General features: G+C 38.7%; 1 protein-coding gene and 3 long non-coding RNA genes across 7 annotated transcripts in view; 1 reads left to right on the top strand and 3 right to left on the bottom strand.

Annotated features, from left to right (window-relative positions):
• LOC131312122 (uncharacterized) overlaps positions 1-18,831 on the bottom strand; it is an 80,313-nt gene extending 61,482 nt beyond the window's left edge. The window contains exons 1-2 of one of the 2 annotated variants that reach the window (XR_009195712.1): positions 18,568-18,831; positions 16,239-17,833 (exon numbers count right to left, since the gene is read on the bottom strand). This is a non-coding gene — a long non-coding RNA (uncharacterized LOC131312122). Of the gene's footprint in view, positions 1-16,184; positions 17,834-18,567 lie in introns of those variants that run through there. The other variant, XR_009195711.1, reaches the window with a different exon arrangement.
• LOC131312111 (pyrophosphate-energized vacuolar membrane proton pump) lies at positions 1,375-9,867 on the top strand. Of its 3 annotated transcripts, XM_058339859.1 has the most exons (9): positions 1,611-1,691; positions 2,216-4,173; positions 4,873-5,447; positions 5,531-5,910; positions 6,869-6,955; positions 7,053-7,383; positions 8,105-8,515; positions 9,171-9,230; positions 9,324-9,867. In XM_058339859.1, the coding sequence occupies exons 3-9, from the start codon at positions 4,920-4,922 to the stop codon at positions 9,528-9,530; spliced, it is 2,004 nt and encodes a 667-aa protein (XP_058195842.1). In that variant the 5' UTR covers positions 1,611-1,691; positions 2,216-4,173; positions 4,873-4,919; the 3' UTR covers positions 9,531-9,867. The 3 variants fall into 3 exon arrangements, with proteins under 3 accessions (XP_058195841.1, XP_058195842.1, XP_058195843.1); XM_058339858.1 differs by lacking the exon at positions 2,216-4,173 and having other exon boundaries at positions 1,375-1,691; XM_058339860.1 differs by lacking the exon at positions 1,611-1,691 and having other exon boundaries at positions 2,216-2,283.
• Positions 7,328-8,110, bottom strand: LOC131312124 (uncharacterized). The gene is made up of 2 exons (XR_009195714.1): positions 7,598-8,110; positions 7,328-7,563 (listed from the first exon to the last, which is right to left on the bottom strand). It is a non-coding gene; the product is annotated as an uncharacterized LOC131312124 (long non-coding RNA).
• Positions 10,823-15,150, bottom strand: LOC131312123 (uncharacterized). Its single transcript, XR_009195713.1, has 2 exons — positions 11,079-15,150; positions 10,823-10,963 (listed from the first exon to the last, which is right to left on the bottom strand). It is a non-coding gene; the product is annotated as an uncharacterized LOC131312123 (long non-coding RNA).
• Positions 18,832-19,392: the final 561 nt, after the last annotated feature.

Here is a 19,392-nt window from a genome sequence, read left to right as displayed (position 1 = left end):
CAACTTTTTTTTTTTTTTTGAAAATATGAGTAGCAACTCATTACTAACAAATTGGAGATTTTTGACTTTTCTGAATCACGTTTCAACCACAAACCTCTCAACCATGGAATATTGTCCGTATTTTTGGCCGACAAATATTATAGCTTTTGCAACTAAAATGGTTGGTCCCTGAAACCACTACTTTATGTTTTGTTCGTCAGGATGGTCGAGTGATAATGTGAGATTATAAAACAAGACAATGAAACTATTATATATTATTTCACGGGAGTTTTGGCCAGAAGGACATAGTAATGGGTTAAAACAATAAACTACGACCGCATCTAAATACATATTTACACACACAGGCTAAAGCCTGGGTTTACACTAGTTTTTATGCATTTTATTCTCCTCTCATAGATCAATTAAAATATCATTTAGCGAAAAATATTATTAAGCAAAAATTATAAGGGAGACGCACCCTCACTCTCAAAAAATGAGTAATCAAAAGGAAAATGATTTTCGTACTCCCCTTTTATTTATTGTCACCTCATTTCTTTGTCTTTTATTCAATTGAAAATGCTAAAATACCCTAACCCCTTGATTATTTTTTTTAGAAAGGAAATTTAGTACTTTCACATGAATAAAAAACATCGTATAGTGTTTTGATGAATAAAAAAAGAGTGTGGAGTCATTTTCCTAATCAAATAGCCACAAAAGGTTAAATCTCAAGAAGGTAAAAAGTCATAAAGTTTAGTAGATTCCTGACATCGATGAGTCAAAGTAGCGAGGGTAGACTTTTTGGCGTAAAAAATACGCGGTCTGAACTGCTTTGCTATTCCCGCTTTATCTTGTTCCTTCCCAAAAAAGGCCAAATTCCACACCGTCGATCATCTTCCTAAAATCATCACCGTCCAAGTAAAGCCTCCCAAAAATCTCGATCCATAAACATCCTCACCATCCAAGGGTCCAAAAAGGACAACACACCGTATCAATCAACGCCACCATACCCCAACCCTCCCCGTGTCATCCTCGACCGCGAGAGCCGAGAGATGCCCTGGGCACCACCACTCGCCTTCATCAGCGCATTATTGGTTTCCATTTTTTCATCAGGGCCTCACATTTCTTATCTTGGAATCCAAACCCAAATGTGGCAAAAACGAGGCCTGAGCAACTGAGCCTGAGCCATCAAACTGCTGCAAAAATTTGTACCGAGAATCATGTGTTACCTGTGCACTGAGGAATTTCGGGAAAAAAAACCAAAAAATTATCAAATTCACAAATTGTCCGAGATTCCTTGGCACGGAAGTTTCTCGGTACATACATGTGGCAAGGCAGGGGCACTGAATAATTTCCCCGCATCCTTGGATTTTATCCGTCTTATCTACTCCTTCCCAACACTCCTTCCCAGCCTCCCATCTATCTACCCGTCCCTTTCTCTCTCATCCCCTCCGGCAAAAAAATGGTGTTCCTATCAGATCTAGCGACGGAGATCGTGATTCCGTCCTGCGCCGTGGTCGGAATCGTCTTCTCACTGGTCCAGTGGGTGCTGGTATCCCGCGTGAAGCTCTCGTCGGACCTGAATTCTTCCGGTTCCGGTCCGCCGACGAACAACAAGAACGGGTACAACGACTACCTGATTGAAGAAGAGGAAGGCATCAACGACCATGACGTCGTCGTTAAGTGTGCCGAGATACAGAGTGCCATTTCCGAAGGTGAACTATCTCAACCCTAGATGGCTAGATTTCTCATAGATCTATTTGTCCCCCTTGTGTTGTAGATGAGAAAGATAAAGTTCAGACCTTTTTTAGCTAACGCTGTGTTCGGCAAATGGGGATAAGATTTTCTTTTTCCGTGTATGGAATTTTTATCTTGTTTTGTGATCTTTTCAACCTTCTTTCAATTCTGCTCGTAAAGTTCACCAATAAAATACGAATCAAATTTGGGGTGGAAGGGAATAATTAAGAAAAGAAAATGCTAAAGACAGCCCAGTGGTCGCATCTCTTGCCGCCCAAACACAAGGGGTATAGGGTTCTTGACTATTATCAGATGGGTTGCAAATTTGCGACGAGGATGGGATTCACCAACAACACATAAAATTAAAAACTAACAAATGTAAGTTGTTTCGTCCTAAAAAAAAGTGTCATGGACATTAAGATAAGAAATTTGCTAGTTTCAAACATGAAGGTGTGGAGTTGAGGATATGTGAACTTATTTGGAAGCACTTTAATTTGTGCAGATTTTAATGATATTGCTGAGTGCGACCGTCTGGTTCGTAGGATTGCGCAGCCATTGAAGAGCATTGTGGTTTACCTTAAAATCCTTCTTCCTTCGTTCAAATGAGATACCAAACATCTATAGTGCCATCATGAATTCTGACAACATTTTCATCATTGCTGTTCAACAACAAAGAAGACGATTTGAGGACTCAGCTACTGAACATACAATATTTCTTGTTTCATCTAGTGTGTGTGGGTTTTGAGAAAGCAAAACTACTTACCATACAATGTCTCGTCAAGTTGTCAATTGGAATATCAGCATCTTCAGGAAATAAACAACAGAGCTCAAAATAATATTTTGCATCAGAAGAGGACAATATATCGTAGCTCACCCTTAAGGAGGCCTAAACACTTGGGTTAGCGCCCTAAGTTGGTGAGGATGTGCCTCTCCGGACTATCTAGTGCATTCTTGCAAGTGTGGTCTGGCTTACCTTCCAATGCTGCTCCAAGTGCATTTATGGAAATTGATAATTTTGATCGTATTCCTTTCACATTTATATTCTTAGAGACAAATGCACTTGGAGCAACATTGGAAGGTAAGATAGTTCACAAGTGGAAATAATGCACTGGATAAGTTGGAGAGATACATGATCACAAACATTGAAGGCATATCCAAGTGTTTGGGCTTCCTCAGGGGTGAGCTACGATATGTTGTGGTTCTCAAATGCAAAATCTTATCCTTTGCTCTGCTGTTTGTTTCCTAAATATGTCGAGCTTCCAATTGACCACTTGACAAGACTTTGCCTGGCAAGGAGTTTGCTATGTCGAAACATACATACATTAGACGAAGCAAGAAAACTTGTACCTAATCCAGATGGACGGTTCACTCGGCAATATCCCTAAGATCTGGAGAAATTGAAGGGCTTCCAAATAAGTTGGCATAACTGCAACTCTACACCTTTTTGTTTGAAAACAGTGAATTTTCTGATCTTGATGTTCCTGACCGGGTTTTTTTTTGTGGGATGAAAAAATTTATGGTATTAGTGTTAAATCAGATGTGTAGTTCGCAACTCCTATCATCTCTTGCAAAATTGTCACATACTACATGTATCGTTCAGATATGCTTCTGTCACAAGTACTAGGTGCTTATAGGAGTTTTTTTTTTTTTGTTTGATAAAGAGCATGATATTTGAAAGAGGATATTTATCTTACGCATGCCATTTGGCATCGCTATTATAACTAGGGGAGATATTTTGTCCCCTGTTTGAAAAGTGTGCCATGGCTTTGATCGTGATGGATTAGTATTTAATGATTGCTCTAGAGTTGGTGTGTCCCCTGCACATGTATTGCTTGTGATGTGTGGTTCAACTCCAACACATAGGGCTTGTCGTAGAGTCACTTTTTACTTTTTAATATGATCGACTCTTGTTTTCTTTCTTTATAATCTCTGTTATATTTTGATGTCTTTCTTTGTTGAGTGTTAATGTTAGTTGTTGGTTGAGCAGATATATTTAATTTACACTCAGGATTGGTTGTTTTTTTATGCTTGAGTGAAGTGCACTAGGTTGGTTAAATACTGTAGTGGTACAAACACGTGATTGAGGACCCAATTGAGACTGATAGATTTGGCAACAAAATTTCTTGTTCGTCTGGAATGTAAACTACAATTTTGATTGAAACTAATTATGTGGTGGACAAAGAAATTGTTCCATAAAAGTTTGCAACCAGGACATTTTTATTTGATATGTTTTCCAAAAAACTGATGCCGCAAAACTTGCTCTCTGCCTTGCGGCCAAGGGAGTGTTTGCAGGCCTAAAAGCTCCTCCCAACTCTTTTTTGTTCTTGTGACACTAATATGTTTGGCCTGTTATTATAATTTCTTGTTATGCCCTGTGGGAGTTTGTTCTCAGGCGGGACTTCTATTCTCAAGGATATTATATTGCCATTGTATTAAAAAATTGGAGGAGTTCGGTCTCGGGTAACTTTTGTTTTCACAGATTATAACAAATGAATTCAAAAATTCAAAGAGCCATCCTAGTTGTTTTCCTATTGTAATATACGGTTAGATTAGGCAACTATTACCTGTCTGCTGTACAAGTTACAACAATTGGTGCGTTGATCTTGTCCAATCTCCAAATGGAGTTCGACTAAAAGATGTAGGTGCCGTTCCGCTTTCTTTTTAAACTTTCAAGCTCAAATATAATGAAAATAAAAATTAAATTTTTAATTTTTTTTGCACCGTTTAAAAAATCTCAATGAGATATATCAAACAAGATTCATATTGGTAGGCAAATTATTTGCGTAAACACATAATTTTTGAGCTTGAAATTACCTTCCTTTTCTAAAAGTTCTTTTTTTTAGAAACCGGAACGGGGCCGTAATAATGCTAAGAATAGTAGAGTCAATAATTTTTGCCCAACTTTCTGGTAATGTCCTTGTTCTTTTTCTGTGTGGCCCTTCAATACTCCTGTTTTAATTTAAAGCTCCGGCTTACATTCTTTATAAGTATCGAGAGACCTCTTTTGTAATTGGCATGTCTTGTTTATAATATCTTTTTGCTGCCACATGCGCCTTTGTTAGACTCTTTTAATATCTGTAGTTCATGTTCTGATGGCTTGAATTTGTTGTCTGTATTTTTTGGTTGTAAATTTGAATTCGTTATTTCCGAATGTAACAGGTGCAACATCCTTCTTATTTACTGAATATCAGTATGTGGGTGTTTTCATGATTGCTTTTGCAATCCTAATATTCCTCTTTTTGGGCTCTGTTGAGAGCTTCAGCACAAAGAGCCGACCCTGCACCTATAACCTGCATGATATGTGCAAGCCAGCACTTGCTACGGCTGTATTTAGCACTGTATCCTTCTTGCTTGGTGCTATCACCTCTGTATTGTCTGGTTTCCTTGGGATGAAAATTGCGACCTATGCAAATGCAAGGACCACTTTAGAAGCAAGAAAAGGTGTTGGGAAAGCTTTTATCACTGCATTTAGGTCTGGTGCAGTTATGGGTTTCCTTCTTGCTGCTAATGGACTCCTGGTTCTGTATATTGCGATTAATCTCTTCAAGTTGTATTATGGCGATGATTGGGAAGGCCTTTTTGAGGCTATTACTGGTTATGGGCTTGGTGGTTCTTCCATGGCTCTTTTTGGGAGAGTTGGTGGAGGCATATATACTAAGGCTGCTGATGTTGGTGCTGATCTTGTGGGGAAGGTTGAAAGGAACATTCCAGAAGATGATCCGAGGAATCCAGCTGTGAGCGAGATGTTCTTTTGAATTCAAAATGTATGACATGTTTTTTTGGAGAGTGGTTGAAATGTATGTTTGTATGAATGCAGGTGATTGCGGACAATGTTGGTGATAATGTGGGTGACATTGCTGGCATGGGGTCTGATCTTTTTGGCTCATATGCCGAGTCTTCTTGTGCTGCACTTGTAGTGGCCTCTATCTCCTCCTTTGGAATCAACCATGAGTTCACTCCAATGTGTTATCCTCTGCTCGTTAGTTCTATGGGCATTCTTGTTTGTTTGATCACTACCCTCTTCGCAACCAACTTCTTCGAAATCAAAGCTGTCAAGGAAATTGAACCAGCATTGAAGAAACAGCTCATTATCTCCACTATTCTAATGACTGTCGGGGTTGCATTAGTTAGCTGGATTGTGCTGCCGCCATCTTTCACAATTTTCAACTTTGGTGCTCAGAAAGTTGTGAAGAACTGGTAAGCTTCAATATTATCCTCCATGACTACCCTTGGAAAAAGATAAGAAAAATAACAGAAGCGGAAAAAAGGGTTAAAGGCTTAAAGCAAGCTAGGTGATGGAAGAAATCCTAGTTCTACAATATTTGTATGTGTCCTAGTTCTAAATTGTCTTTTAAAGATACATGTGCTTTCTGGGTCCTTTTGCACTGGCTATTGCTTTGCTTCTCAGGTAATCATTTCGGTACCTCAAAAATAAGTGTGGATGTCATTTGGTTATTCACTTGCCTAGATATGGTTCTTAGGATGAAGTTGCCCTTGAAATTGCTTTCGGAAAGACATACGATGACTTTTGACAAATCAAGAATTGAAGCATTGCACTTGTCAAGGGATCTTGTATTTGCACTTGTCAGTTTGTATGGCATGATCTTCTGCATGCTCAGTGATTCATCATCTATTGGCCCTTTATTCTATTGATTTATGTGGACATATGCTCTACTTAACACGAGTAAGCTTGGGCATGACAGAGAGAATGATTGTGGTATCACCCAATTTGGTGGCACACTTTTGAGTTTGTTGCTGGATTTTCTTCTTTTGTTTTGGTTAGATCTCCTGTTCTTTTCCTTCCTCTTACAAGATGCACGTATTAACCACCCCCCCCCCCCCCCCCCCCCCCCAGGCACGCAACGCAAACTAGTGAAAATTGAAAAGAACAGAAAAGGAGGAAATGGTGTATATAGTTTTTCTTGCAGTGTTTGTGTTCGACACTTCGCACTAACAAAAGGTTACTAAGCTGATTATTACTCTCACTCTACTGTTTTCATCAATGTAGTTTTCCAACTTTTGTTACTCCTCCTTGAGTTCCTTGATAAAAAAAATTCGTAAAAAGTGAAATTAGCGTCAATGGCCTATACCTAAAGAAGCAGTTGAACCGTTGAAGTTCCCATTGTGTGAACTTCCAATTGACTTTGTTTTGCAGGCAGTTGTTTTTGTGTGTTAGTGTTGGGCTTTGGGCTGGGCTTATCATTGGGTTTGTGACGGAGTACTACACAAGCAATGCATACAGGTATTTTTGCATATTCAATTAGTTGTTTTATGTCCTGTTATGCTTCAACTTTCCTAAAAATCAAAACTTATGTGACGTTTTCTCTTCACTAATGTAGCCCTGTACAAGATGTTGCTGATTCCTGCCGGACTGGTGCTGCCACAAATGTTATCTTTGGCCTTGCCTTGGGATACAAATCTGTCATCATTCCCATTTTTGCTATTGCAATCAGCATCTTTGTTAGCTTTAGCTTTGCTGCCATGTATGGTGTTGCAATGGCTGCCCTTGGCATGCTTAGCACTATTGCTACTGGATTGGCCATTGATGCTTATGGTCCTATTAGCGACAATGCTGGCGGGATTGCTGAGATGGCTGGCATGAGCCACAAAATCCGTGAGAGAACTGATGCTCTTGATGCAGCAGGAAACACCACTGCTGCCATCGGGAAGGTATTATGATATTCTTTTTTGGGCCATGAAACAGCTCCTACTTTGTCGTATTAATATTGGATATTGGAAAGACAAGTTCTCTTACAAGTGATGGGCTCTAGAAATTTCTGGGCACAACTTGTTTGTGTCTCTTGTATGAGAATTTGACTATTAGTTGCTTCAAGTTTTCAACAGCATTAACTTATAAAAAAAAAAAAGTTTTCAACAGCATTACGCAGTGAAGTTGCCCATCATTGGAGCAACTCCCACCCATTTTTCAAATCCATTTTTCCAGGTGCTTTGAAGAGCCACCTAGGATTTTGCACCTCCAACCTACTCTTCAAACTATTCCCCAGGATTTGAAGACTTCATCTTACTCTTCAAAGTTGAGAAGTGAGAGTGGCTCTTCAATTGCTTCATATGGTGGGTGGGTCCACCATCCACCCTGTTGTTACCATTGCACTTTAGAGACCATGACAACAAAAATATGAAGTAAATAGTGTTTGAAAGTGGATTGGAGATCTAAATATCAAAACCAGAAAAATAGATCTTCATAATGCCACATGGGTCACCAAACTACACATTTGGCTTCAAGTTGCTCTTGGACCAATTATGTAGGTATCATTGTATGCTTAGTTGTTTGGCTAAATCTGGCATTTGTTTACCTGATTTCTTATCATCCTCCTATGCTTATTTTGTTTTTGTTTTGGTTTTTCTATTGATTTTGTTTTCGTTTGTCAAGGGATTTGCAATTGGATCTGCTGCACTAGTGTCATTGGCACTCTTTGGTGCATTTGTGAGCCGCGCAGGAATTTCAGTTGTCAATGTTCTCAGTCCGAAGGTCTTTATTGGTTTGATTGTTGGTGCCATGCTTCCCTACTGGTTCTCCGCCATGACCATGAAGAGTGTGGGAAGTGCAGCTTTGAAAATGGTTGAGGAAGTTCGAAGGCAGTTCAACACCATTCCGGGTCTGATGGAGGGCACTGCCAAGCCAGACTATGCTACTTGTGTCAAGATATCTACTGATGCTTCCATTAAGGAGATGATTCCACCTGGTGCCCTTGTCATGCTTACACCCCTCATTGTCGGGACTCTATTTGGAGTTGAGACACTCTCTGGCGTTCTTGCTGGATCCCTCGTTTCTGGTGTCCAGGTACTCAAAAATAAAAGGCATAGTTGTAGATTTGATGACTTTTTCTAGGGCTTCTTTGATTGGTCGGATTAGACAGTGGATTGGATTATAAATCTTGTGAGACTGCATTTCAAGTGTTGGAACAACTTATCTCAAAAAGCTGGAGATGTACAGTACCATGGGACATATGGTATTGGTATTCCTTTCACCATGAATCCGATGAGACTATTTATTCTTCTGGATTATATAAACCCTCCATTACAAGTCAGGCCAATCAAATAGGGCTGTGGATCGTTTGAGATTCCCAGAAAATCACGTTGGGCTGTCTACCTTAATAAAGAGGATAAAATAGTGGTAGGCGAATTTTATTGTGAGCGGTTAGGACTACACATAGCTGTCCACTTTTTTTTTGGTACTACACTCAGATGGTCAACAACGTCGGATAAAGTGGACCCGATGTCTTGATTTTTAACTTCTCAATGAGGCGTTGCTCGTCTCCAGAAGTGGTACCGTTGGTCCCACTTTATCCGCCGATGAGCGATTGGGACCAGAGATGACTTGTGGTGGTCCTAGACCATTATATAATTTGATTTGAGGACCATAACATGAAGTTTGTCATTGTAAGTTGGGTTTCTGAATTGTTTATGTTTAATGGTTGTGGGTGTGTGTTTAACAGATTGCAATATCTGCATCCAACACGGGTGGTGCATGGGACAATGCCAAGAAATATATTGAGGTAATAATCTGGTTAAATATATGAAGGTGATTTCTTTACACTATCATTTGGAAATTCTGCAGTAACGTCGCCCATGTAAATTTTGCCGTTTAGGCTGGTGCCTCAGAGCACGCGAGGACCCTTGGACCCAAGGGGTCTGATCCCCACAAGGCGGCTGTGATTGGTGATACTATTGGGGACCCACTGAAGGATACATCTGGCCCGTCGCTCAACATTCTTATCAAGCTCATGGCAGTAGAGTCGCTTGTGTTTGCTCCCTTTTTCGCCACTCACGGTGGCCTGCTTTTCAAGATCTTCTAAGTGGAGAAAGTTGTACTCATCCCTTGTGAGCCGTATCTATCTGTTCTCAAATCTTCTCGTGCTGCCCACAAATCCTCCCTATGCGTGGGAGTTTTTCTTTTAGCTTTCTGTATAGTTAGCTAGCTAGTGACGATAATTTTAAAGAGCTGCTGCTGCTGATGATGATGAGTATGCTTGAGCTGGAAATTATCGTTCCTATCAGATCAGAGTAGTTTTAGATTGAATGCCCTAGGTTTCTTTACCCTAGTTAGAACAGTTAGATTCCTGATCTTCCATTGTTGCCTGCAACTTTTTCACAGAAGGAAGGAGACCATGGTTAGTTTGGGAATGTTTTTAATCTTCTGTTTTCTTTCTCTTCTTAATTTTAGATGCTTGGGTTTTTCTATCATGTCTATAAAATTTGGGTACAAGCCATTTTACAGACGCCACCGCAAATTTGGACAATTGTTGCTTTCGGAAGATGATGCCCAATAAAGAAATAAATAATTAAGCATAAGAAATCATTATGGCCATATTTGTGGCAGCCAACCTGGAGAGATCACGTTTGAAAGAAAATAATTGGAGAGTTTTGGATTATTGATGAGGACTACCATTATGTTTGGTAGAGAGCAATGAAAGAACAGATTAATTGTGCATATACGTTTGTAATGACAACAAAGTTTACTGAGAAGTCATGCCATTGGATTCAAAAGGCATGAAATCTACATATGTCTACGATTTAGAGAGCTTTGCGTATGTGACGGGTATCGATAGCGAGATAGCCAGGAGTGAGTGAATAGGGTCTGGGACCAATAATGAGGAATCACTACTGAAGTTCGTGTCCGGTCCCATGTTTGTTGACCATAGATGATCTTTTGGTTGAGGAGTGAGTGAATAAATACGAGTGTACTGATTATACACTCTCAGGTGAATTATCTATCTATCTATTATATAAAGGGGCTACCACTTTTGGTGTAACATTTTAGTAAAACCGTGTCACAAAAGTGGTTGCCGTTATTACCCCCAAAAGAAAAAAAGCTTCTATTGCATGGCAAGAAACAACTATCAGGGCAAGAGGGTAAAATCTATTCCACCTCAACTGCCATATCCCACTTTCCCCTCAATTTTCCTCTCGATTTTCCTCTTTACACGAAATAACTGCCTTGTCCGGTCACTTTCCTCCTCTTCGTTTCCAATCACCCAATAAGATAGTATTACATTTCAGGTAGTTCACCAAGCAATCTCTTGTTTATTTCTGGAACAGCCCTTTCTGACATATTCCTAAGACATCAATTAATTGATAAAACCTCAAGAACAAGGAATAATATTTGCTCATATCAATACAATCTTACACGAGAATCTACAGCCCTTGCTAACAAAATTTCTCATTCCTCCGTTAGTGCGGTTCTATAGTATTTTCGAAAGGACTCGAACACGTGCACCTTTTGCCATTTCTGCAGATTCCTATAAAATTTTCTTTAAGTTTTCCAGTTTCCTAAAACCATTAAGGCAATCCAGACACAAACCTGCTAAGATAAGCGAAAACAGATACTACCTTTTAGTTCTAACCTTGCTTGCACCCGCAAACCTGGGCTTTCTTACAAACCTATGTAGGTGTTGAAGTACAAGAACACCACCCTTAAGCCAACGCAGGAAATCCATTTACAGCAACACCAGAAGCATAAAATATCTGTGCATAACGCCAAATCCAGTTAAAAGTAATACGATAATCACAGACTGAACTATCAAAAGATTGTGTTTAGACCTAAATTCAAGCGGGTTCAAATGCAGGAGATCCTCATTATGATGATACGAAAGAGACCGACTACTTAGATAGCTAGTCAACCTATTCACACCCACAAACCGGAAACTGACGCAAACACAAGGAGAAGTATGAGCCAACTCCCAAAGATGCTGAGGAACAGCAAATACAAAATTTATGCATGAAGTCCCCCGAAACCACAAGTTGGGAAGCTTCTGTTCTTATTGGTACCACCTATTTTGTTCCATCCAAGGGTTTTCTCAACTTCTCACTAAAAGAAACAACCAAAGTTTCTTCCGGAAATTTGGGCATGTAAAAGAATGTAACTTAAGGGGACTTAATAAAGTAATGTAGGTACTAGGTAACATAGGATAACCCCAAAACACTCCCATTTTCTGTTCACATATACCTCTTTTCGTTCTTTTCCTTTTGATTTCCCCCCACCCCCCAAATAAACAAATATATACATACCCACACATGTGTGCGTGTATACACACGTGAAGCTTCAGCCGTGCATAAAAAATGATACCCATAAAATAGGTGAAATTAGCCTTCAATCATGCATTAACTAAGCCCCAAAAGAGTAAACTCATTAAGTTGCTTTTACATGTAAAGCGACAAAGGAGAAAAGAGAAAGCAAAAGAACAATTACAGAGAATAAAATGCTATAAACAGAGTAATTTAATTAGAATTCCAAACAAAACATCGGAACACCACAATACCAAAATGTTGACTCTTCGAAGTGAATGCCAACTATAGCCAAGACTAGCCTGTTGAATAGCTTAATTTGCACTATTAAGCTGTTTCCTTCTTGATGAGTTAACCCATGTGGAACAATCGTGTGGTTTTAGCATCAGAGCTCTAGTTGGATTGAAGTCTCGTGATTTCTGTTTATACCTCATTATGTTTCTTTGCTATTAAAAAATGTTTGCTGAGGGGAGTGATAAAAAATGATGCAAATTGTTTGTTGGGTTCACTTGCCATTAGTTTAAATATATCGGACAACTGACTCCTAACTTAAGCTTACAGATTCACAGACCCCTGTACTAAGCTAATGACACAATAGTTTAAGTTCATCTAGCCCTGAAACAATACACTACAGAAACTTGTTATATCATTTTGTCAACACTACTCCACGTAGAGTACAAACGAGTTGCCTCGAAAACATAAGATGTTGTAAGAATCTCTATGACGCCAGCAAAAAAGGAAAAAATAGAGTTCGGAGTATTCGAAACTCTACAAATGTCCTTAATTATCAATGCGGGATCTTCTAAGCTAGATATATCTTACCACTGTCAAAACGTGTGTAGAAAGATGAGAAAGAATATAGTAAAACTGTAAAAGATGTGCATTGAAGTTTGAACAATGATTGACATTATCTGGACTTAAAACAAGGGCCAGTGAGGTTACATCCCTTAAATACCAATCTGACGAATCAAACATGGCCTGAATGTCATTATCAACTTTTGTATTACGACATCTTTCAAATTGTACACTCTAAACTTTTGACCGTTGCAAAAACCAAAAACAAACAAAACAAAACTAAACAAAAAGAACAAAAGTAAAGAAGGTAGTTTAGGACAAATAGATAAATCAAATTTCATTAGTAATAAAGCAAAACTGCATAAAGTAGATTTACAAACTAGTAGCAAGAAAACAAAATGCACCTCTTATCACGATCTCTCATGCCGGGAAATCGAACGGCAGAGGCGACACTGAGGAGGAATCCAGTAAATCCGGGTGCACGAAACCAAAACTACGAAGCACATGATTATTGTCAAAATTCAAAGCCCTCTGCATCCCATCCCAGCAACTCTCGCCGGAGTACATCTGATTATGCCTCCCACTACAAGGCTGACACCCGGTAAAATGTGTAATAAACGGCCGCCGCCAGCTCCACCGCCCATGCACCGCCTCCTTAAGAATGGTTCCATCATCTCCGCATACCCTTCGCTCACCTTCTCCGCATGCCACCGCCTTAATCTCAGCACCTCCTTCTCAATCCCACATACTTCTCCGTTATATTGTCTAGTGTCCCCACAATTTCTAACCAATACCCTTCGAAGTAATACTCCCCCGCTACATAAATCTTGTTCCCCCATTTCTCCTTCTCTTTAAGGAGGAGGTAAACCAGGGCTGACTGATCGCCGGATTCTGGGAAGAGCTTGTCTGGGAGCGTTGCCTTTTGGATTTTGCCCCCATGCTTGACCAAACCTCCATGAATTCAATGACCACTGGCAATTCCGGATCAAGAAAACACTGGAGTTGATGGCCACCCAACTCTTCTCCTCGTAGATCATGTTCTTCCAGCCATGGACTACCACCAGATTGTAGATTGTGGTTTTTGTACCTGTTTATTAATTTTTCCAGGTAAAAGGTTAGTTTTATTACCTGAGAACACATAAGATTACATCGACGCTTAAAACCAAGCCAAAAGATGTAAGAGCTTTGAAAGGAGCAATACACAAGCTACAAACACAGATAAAGTTGCCTATTAAGCACATTGCATGGTTTAGATAAAGTTGCTTATTAAGCATCTTTGTTTATGTGAGAAATAGTCACTGCAATAAAGTTCGTGCTCGGGTTGCTGACAAAATGAACATTGTAAATGTTGACAATGCTAAACAGAACACGTCTAATAGATTTTGGTGCTTTGTGTATTTTATAGTTTGGTTGTTTCGATGATTTGTTTTTTTGTTATTGGAATCAAAGTCATGGATCATTTGAATAACCTGGAGTTGTGAAAGGTAGATCTTAGAGTTCAAAGGACAATGGAGGCTGCTCACACTGGTTTTGAGCATTTAGTCAACCTCACATTCCTAGTGAACCACTTCCTCTTATTTCTGTACTAATTGATTCTTATAGGAAGAGAGATAGGGCTTTGTTTTCCACAAGACTTGTTTTTAGTTTGAGGGATGTCCTATACATTACTGGCCTACCAATAGAGAGCAAGGCTGTTACCGGCCCCGAATATGGGTGTGAAAATTTGTGCAAGAAGTACTTAGGAATGAGATGCAAGAGGGGTCAAAAAGGTTTCGCGAGACTCAGCTTAGGAACAAGATGATGTTGAGGAGAGTAGTGTTGAGAAAGTCTTTCTTTGTTTTGCCCTGAAGTTGTTCTTCCCACTTGGACACAACAGCGATGTCCAATCCTTCAATAACCGAAAATCACTAGGACATTTAATTGGAGTCCCAAAATTTACTTCTCCTAGCCTTGGGATGTGTTTCAATGCAAATATCTAGGACAAAAAACCATAAACACTGTCAAAATGGAATCAAAAATAAACAAATACATTAAAAAAAATGAAGAAATATTTAGCGATAGTGAATACATGTCCGGCGACACTATTTGAGTTTCTCTTTTTGGACTTCTCCAAACACACGTGCAAGTGTGCAAGCAAAGCGGCACCCCAAGCATACTTTCCAATTTCTTTCACGTCTTCTAAGAGAGGAAGGAAGATCCCCGACACCTTTCACCCCCGTATTGTCAGAAATAACAATGAACCAATGAGGTACAATACATAAGCCCAAACATATGGCAAAATCTCAACACTACTCTCCTCAACATCATCTTGTTCTTGAGCCACGGGTTTCTCACAAAATCTTTTTGACCCCTCTTGCCTCTCATTCCTAAGTACTTCTTGCACAAATCTTCACGCTCATATTCGGGGCCGGTAATGTCTAGGACGTCCCTCAAACTAAAAACAAGTTCATCCTCGTGGAAAACAAAGGCCCTATCTCTCTCCCTATAAGAATCAATTAGTACAGAAACAAGAGGAAGATCATGGTTCACTGGAAATGTGAGTTTGACTAAATACTCAAAACTAGTGTAAGCAGCCTCCATTATCCTTTGAACTCTGGGATTTAAATTCCACAACTCCAGGTTCACAAAGCACCAAAATCTATTAGACATGTTATGTTTAGCATTGTAACACTTGCAAATCTATTAGACATGTTATGTTTAGCATTGTAACACTTGCAATGTTCATTTTGGCAGCGAACACGAACTTTATTGCAGTGACTATTTCTCACATAAACAAATGTGTGCTTAATAGGCAACTTTATCTTAACCACGCAATGTGCTGAATAGACACCCTAGTGAAGTCATCCTCTTCACTAGGACACATAATGCTGGAGAGTTTGTTGTCACTTTCCCTTGAGCCTATCATTCGGGTTTTAGGCTCAGTTCCGCTATTGGTCCTTAAAAAATAAGTAATTATTTGCAATTTTCAAGCTTAAAAATAGTAGGCTTCTTGAAATAAAAATATATATGCAACATGGATTGATAGATTTCGACGGGATCTATCAAACCCTGCAAAAAAAAAAAAAAAAAAAAAAAAATATATATATATATATATATATATATATATATATATATTTAAGTTCATTATTTTTAAGCTTGAAAATAGGTCATTATTTTTTAAGTACTTATTTGAGAAAGCGGAACGGGGCCCAGTCATGATATGACAAATGGCAATTTCAATATTTGTAATATAGTGTTAGGTTGCCAAATCTAACCCTATATTACCATAGGAAAGGACTAGGATGGCTCTTTGAATTCATTTGTGACAATCTCTGAAAACATAAGTTACCCGAGAACGAACAAACTCCAATTTTTTAATACAATGGTAATATAATATCACTGAAAATAGAAGTCCTGCCTGAGAACAAACTCACACAGGGCATAACGAGAAATTATAATAACAGGCCAAACATGTTAGCGTCATAAACATCAAGAACAAAAAAGAATTGGGAGGAACTTTTAGTCCTGCAAACATCCCCTTCGCCAAAGAGAGCAAGTTTTGCAGCATCAGTTTTTTGGAAAACCAAGCAAAAGAAAAATGGCCTGGTTGTAAACTTGTGTGGAACAATTTCTATGTCCGCCAGGACCACCACATAATTAGTTTTTCACACGAACAACAAATTTTGTTGCCAAAATCTATCTATCTCAACTGCCCCCTCAATCACGTGTTTGTACCACTACAGTATTTAACCAACCTAGTGCACTTCACACAAGCATAACAAAACAATCAATCCTGAGTGTAAATCACGTATATCTGCTCAGCCACCAACAAACATTAACACCTAAAAAAGAAATGACAAAGAAAGACATCAAAACAAAACATAGATTATAAAGAAAGAAAACAAGAACTTATCATATTTAAAAAAGTAAAAAGTGACTCTACGACAAGCCTTATGTGTTGGAGTTGAACTACACATCACACCTCACAAGCAACACATGAGCAGGGGACACTAGTACTCCAGTAGCAATCATTAAATACTAATCCATCACAATCAAAGCCATGGCACACTTTTCAAACAAGGGACGAAATATCTCCCTAGTTATAATAGCGATGCTAAATGGCATGCATGAGATAAATATCCTCTTTCAAATATCATTCTCTTTATCAAACAAACAAAAAAACTCCTATAAATTCCTAGTACTTGTGATAGAAGCATATCTGGACCATATATGTAGTATGCGACAATTTTGCAAGTGGTGATATAAGTCGTGAACTACACATCTGATTTAAGTTTAACACTAATACTATAAGTTGTTTCATCCCACAAAAAAACCCGGTCAGGAACATCAAGATCACTATTTTCAAACATCAAGGTGTAGAGTTGTAGATATGCCAACTCATTTGGAAGCCCATCAATTTTTCCAGATCTTAGGGATATTGCCGAGTCAACCGTCCATCTGGATTAGGTACAAGTTTTCTTGCTTCGTCTAATGTATGTATGTTTCAACATAGCAAACTCCTCGCCAGGCAAAGTCTTGTCAAGTGGTCGATTGGAAGCTCGACATATTTAGGAAACAAATAGCAGAGCAAAGAATAAGATTTTGCATTCGAGGACCACAACAAATCGTAGCTCACCCCTAAGGAAGTCCAAACAATTGGATATGCCTCAAATGTTTGTGATCATGTACCTCTCCATCTTATCCAGCACATTATTTCCACTTGTGAACTCTCTTACCTTTCAATGTTGCTCCAAGTGCATTTGTCTCTAAGAATATAAATGTGAAAGGAATACAATTGAAATTATCAATTTCCATAAATGCACTTGGAGCAGCATTGAAAGGTAAGCCAAACCATGTGTGGAAGAATGCAATAGGTAGTCTAGAGAGGCACATCCTCACGAACATAGAGGGCACTAGCCCAAGTGTTTGGGCTTCCTTAAGGGTGAGCTATGATATATTGTCCTCTTCGGATGCAAAATATTTTTTTAAGCTCTGTTGTTTGTTTCCTAAAGATGCTGATATTCCAATTGACAACTTGATGAGACATTGTATGGTAAGTAGTTTTGCTTTCTCAAAACCCACACACACTAGATGAAACAAGAAATATTGTATGTGCAGTAGCTAAGCCCTCAAATAGTCTTCTTTGTTGCTGAACAACAATGATGAAAATGTTGTTAGAATTCATGATGTCGTAAGAGATGTTTGGTATCTCAATTGAACGAAGAAAGAAGGATTTAAGGTAGACCACAATGCTCTTCAGTCTTCAATGGCCGCGCAATCCTACGAACCGGACAGTCGTACTCAGCAATATCATTAAAATCTGCACAAATTAAAGGGCTTCCAAATGAGTTCACATATCCTCAACTCCACACCTCGATGTTTGAAACTAGAGAATTTTTTATCTTAATATCCATGACACTTTCTTTTTTTTTAGTACGAAACAACTTACATTGTTAGTTTTTAATTAAATGTGTTGGTGAATCCCACCCTCGGTTGCAAAATTTGCAACCTACCTGATACTCCCAAGAAAATAAGATGCAATAATTCAAAAAGATCAACATCTTAGAAAAAGGCCGGGTGAAATTGACTATCGGACATGAACAAACTAGCAGGGGAAAAAACCTATGACTTAGGGATGTCAAAAGCAGGACTGTGTACATTAATTTTGGTTTCCAAACTTTATTCCCCTTTCAGTTTTGTGTCAAATAAACCAAGTTTGAAAAAGGAAAATACACTGGACAACAAAAATATCAGCTTTTTGGAGTAAATCTAAAAAACGGCCCACTGGGCTGCCTTTAGCATTTTCTTTTCTTAATTATTCCTTTTACCCAAAATTTGATTGTATTTTATTGGTGAACTGTACCAACAGAATCATAAAAAAGACGATAAAAATTCCATATACGAAAAAAAAAAAAACTTATTCCCTTTGCTGAACACAGTATTAGCTAAAAAAGGTTTGAATTTATCTTTCTCATCTACAGAAAAGATGCATATACTCTTAACAACACAAGGCGGAAATAGATCTATGAGAAATCTAGGCTTGAGATTGTTCACCTTCAATCAGGTAGTCGTTGTACCCGTTCTTGTGGTTCGTGACCGGAACCGGAAGAATTATGGTCCGACGAGAGCTTCACGCGGGATACGAGCACCCACTAGACCAGTGAGAACACGATTCGACCACGGCGCAGGCCGGAATCACGATCTCCGTCGCTAGATCTGATAGCGACACCATTTGTTCGCCGGAGGAGGAGAGAGAGAAAGGGACGGAGACTCGGAGAGAGAGAGAGAGAGAGAGGAGGCTCGGGGTGTTGGAACGAGTGATGCTTTCTCACGAAAGAGATAAAATTATGAGATAAAATTATACACGGAGGGGCCGCGTAAAGGGTTTGTGCGGCAAAGCTCTGTATAATTGACACCTCACCTATTCTTCCTCTTTCATTTTTTCTTTTGGCACCCTATAGACCAGAAACTTGATTATGAGAGTTTGACATAAAAATTAATTATGACCCTTTAGAATAAAATGATCAGAAAAATAAGATTTTCACATTGGTTTAAACGGATTGAAAATTGGAGCACTTAATTTTTTAAAGTTTCAAAAAATTAAGTGCTCAAATTTTCAATCTGTTTGAACTAGTACGAAGATCTTATTTTTATCATCATATTATTCTAGAGGTTCAAAATTACTTTTTTCTCTAGAGCTCTCATAATTAAATATCTACTCTATAGGGTCCCAAATAAAAAGTAGATATTTAATTATGAGAGTTTTGGAGACAAAAATTAATTATGACCCTTTAGAATAATATGATGATAAAAATAAGATTTTCGTATTGGTTCAAACAGATTTAAAATTTGAACACTTGCTCCAATTTTTAATCCGTT

This window comes from Rhododendron vialii, chromosome 12a (assembly GCF_030253575.1).
Source record: "Rhododendron vialii isolate Sample 1 chromosome 12a, ASM3025357v1".
Classification (NCBI taxonomy): Eukaryota; Viridiplantae; Streptophyta; class Magnoliopsida; order Ericales; family Ericaceae; genus Rhododendron; species Rhododendron vialii.
Note: the sequence above shows the minus strand (reverse complement) of the source record. Positions and strands in the feature narration are given on the sequence as shown.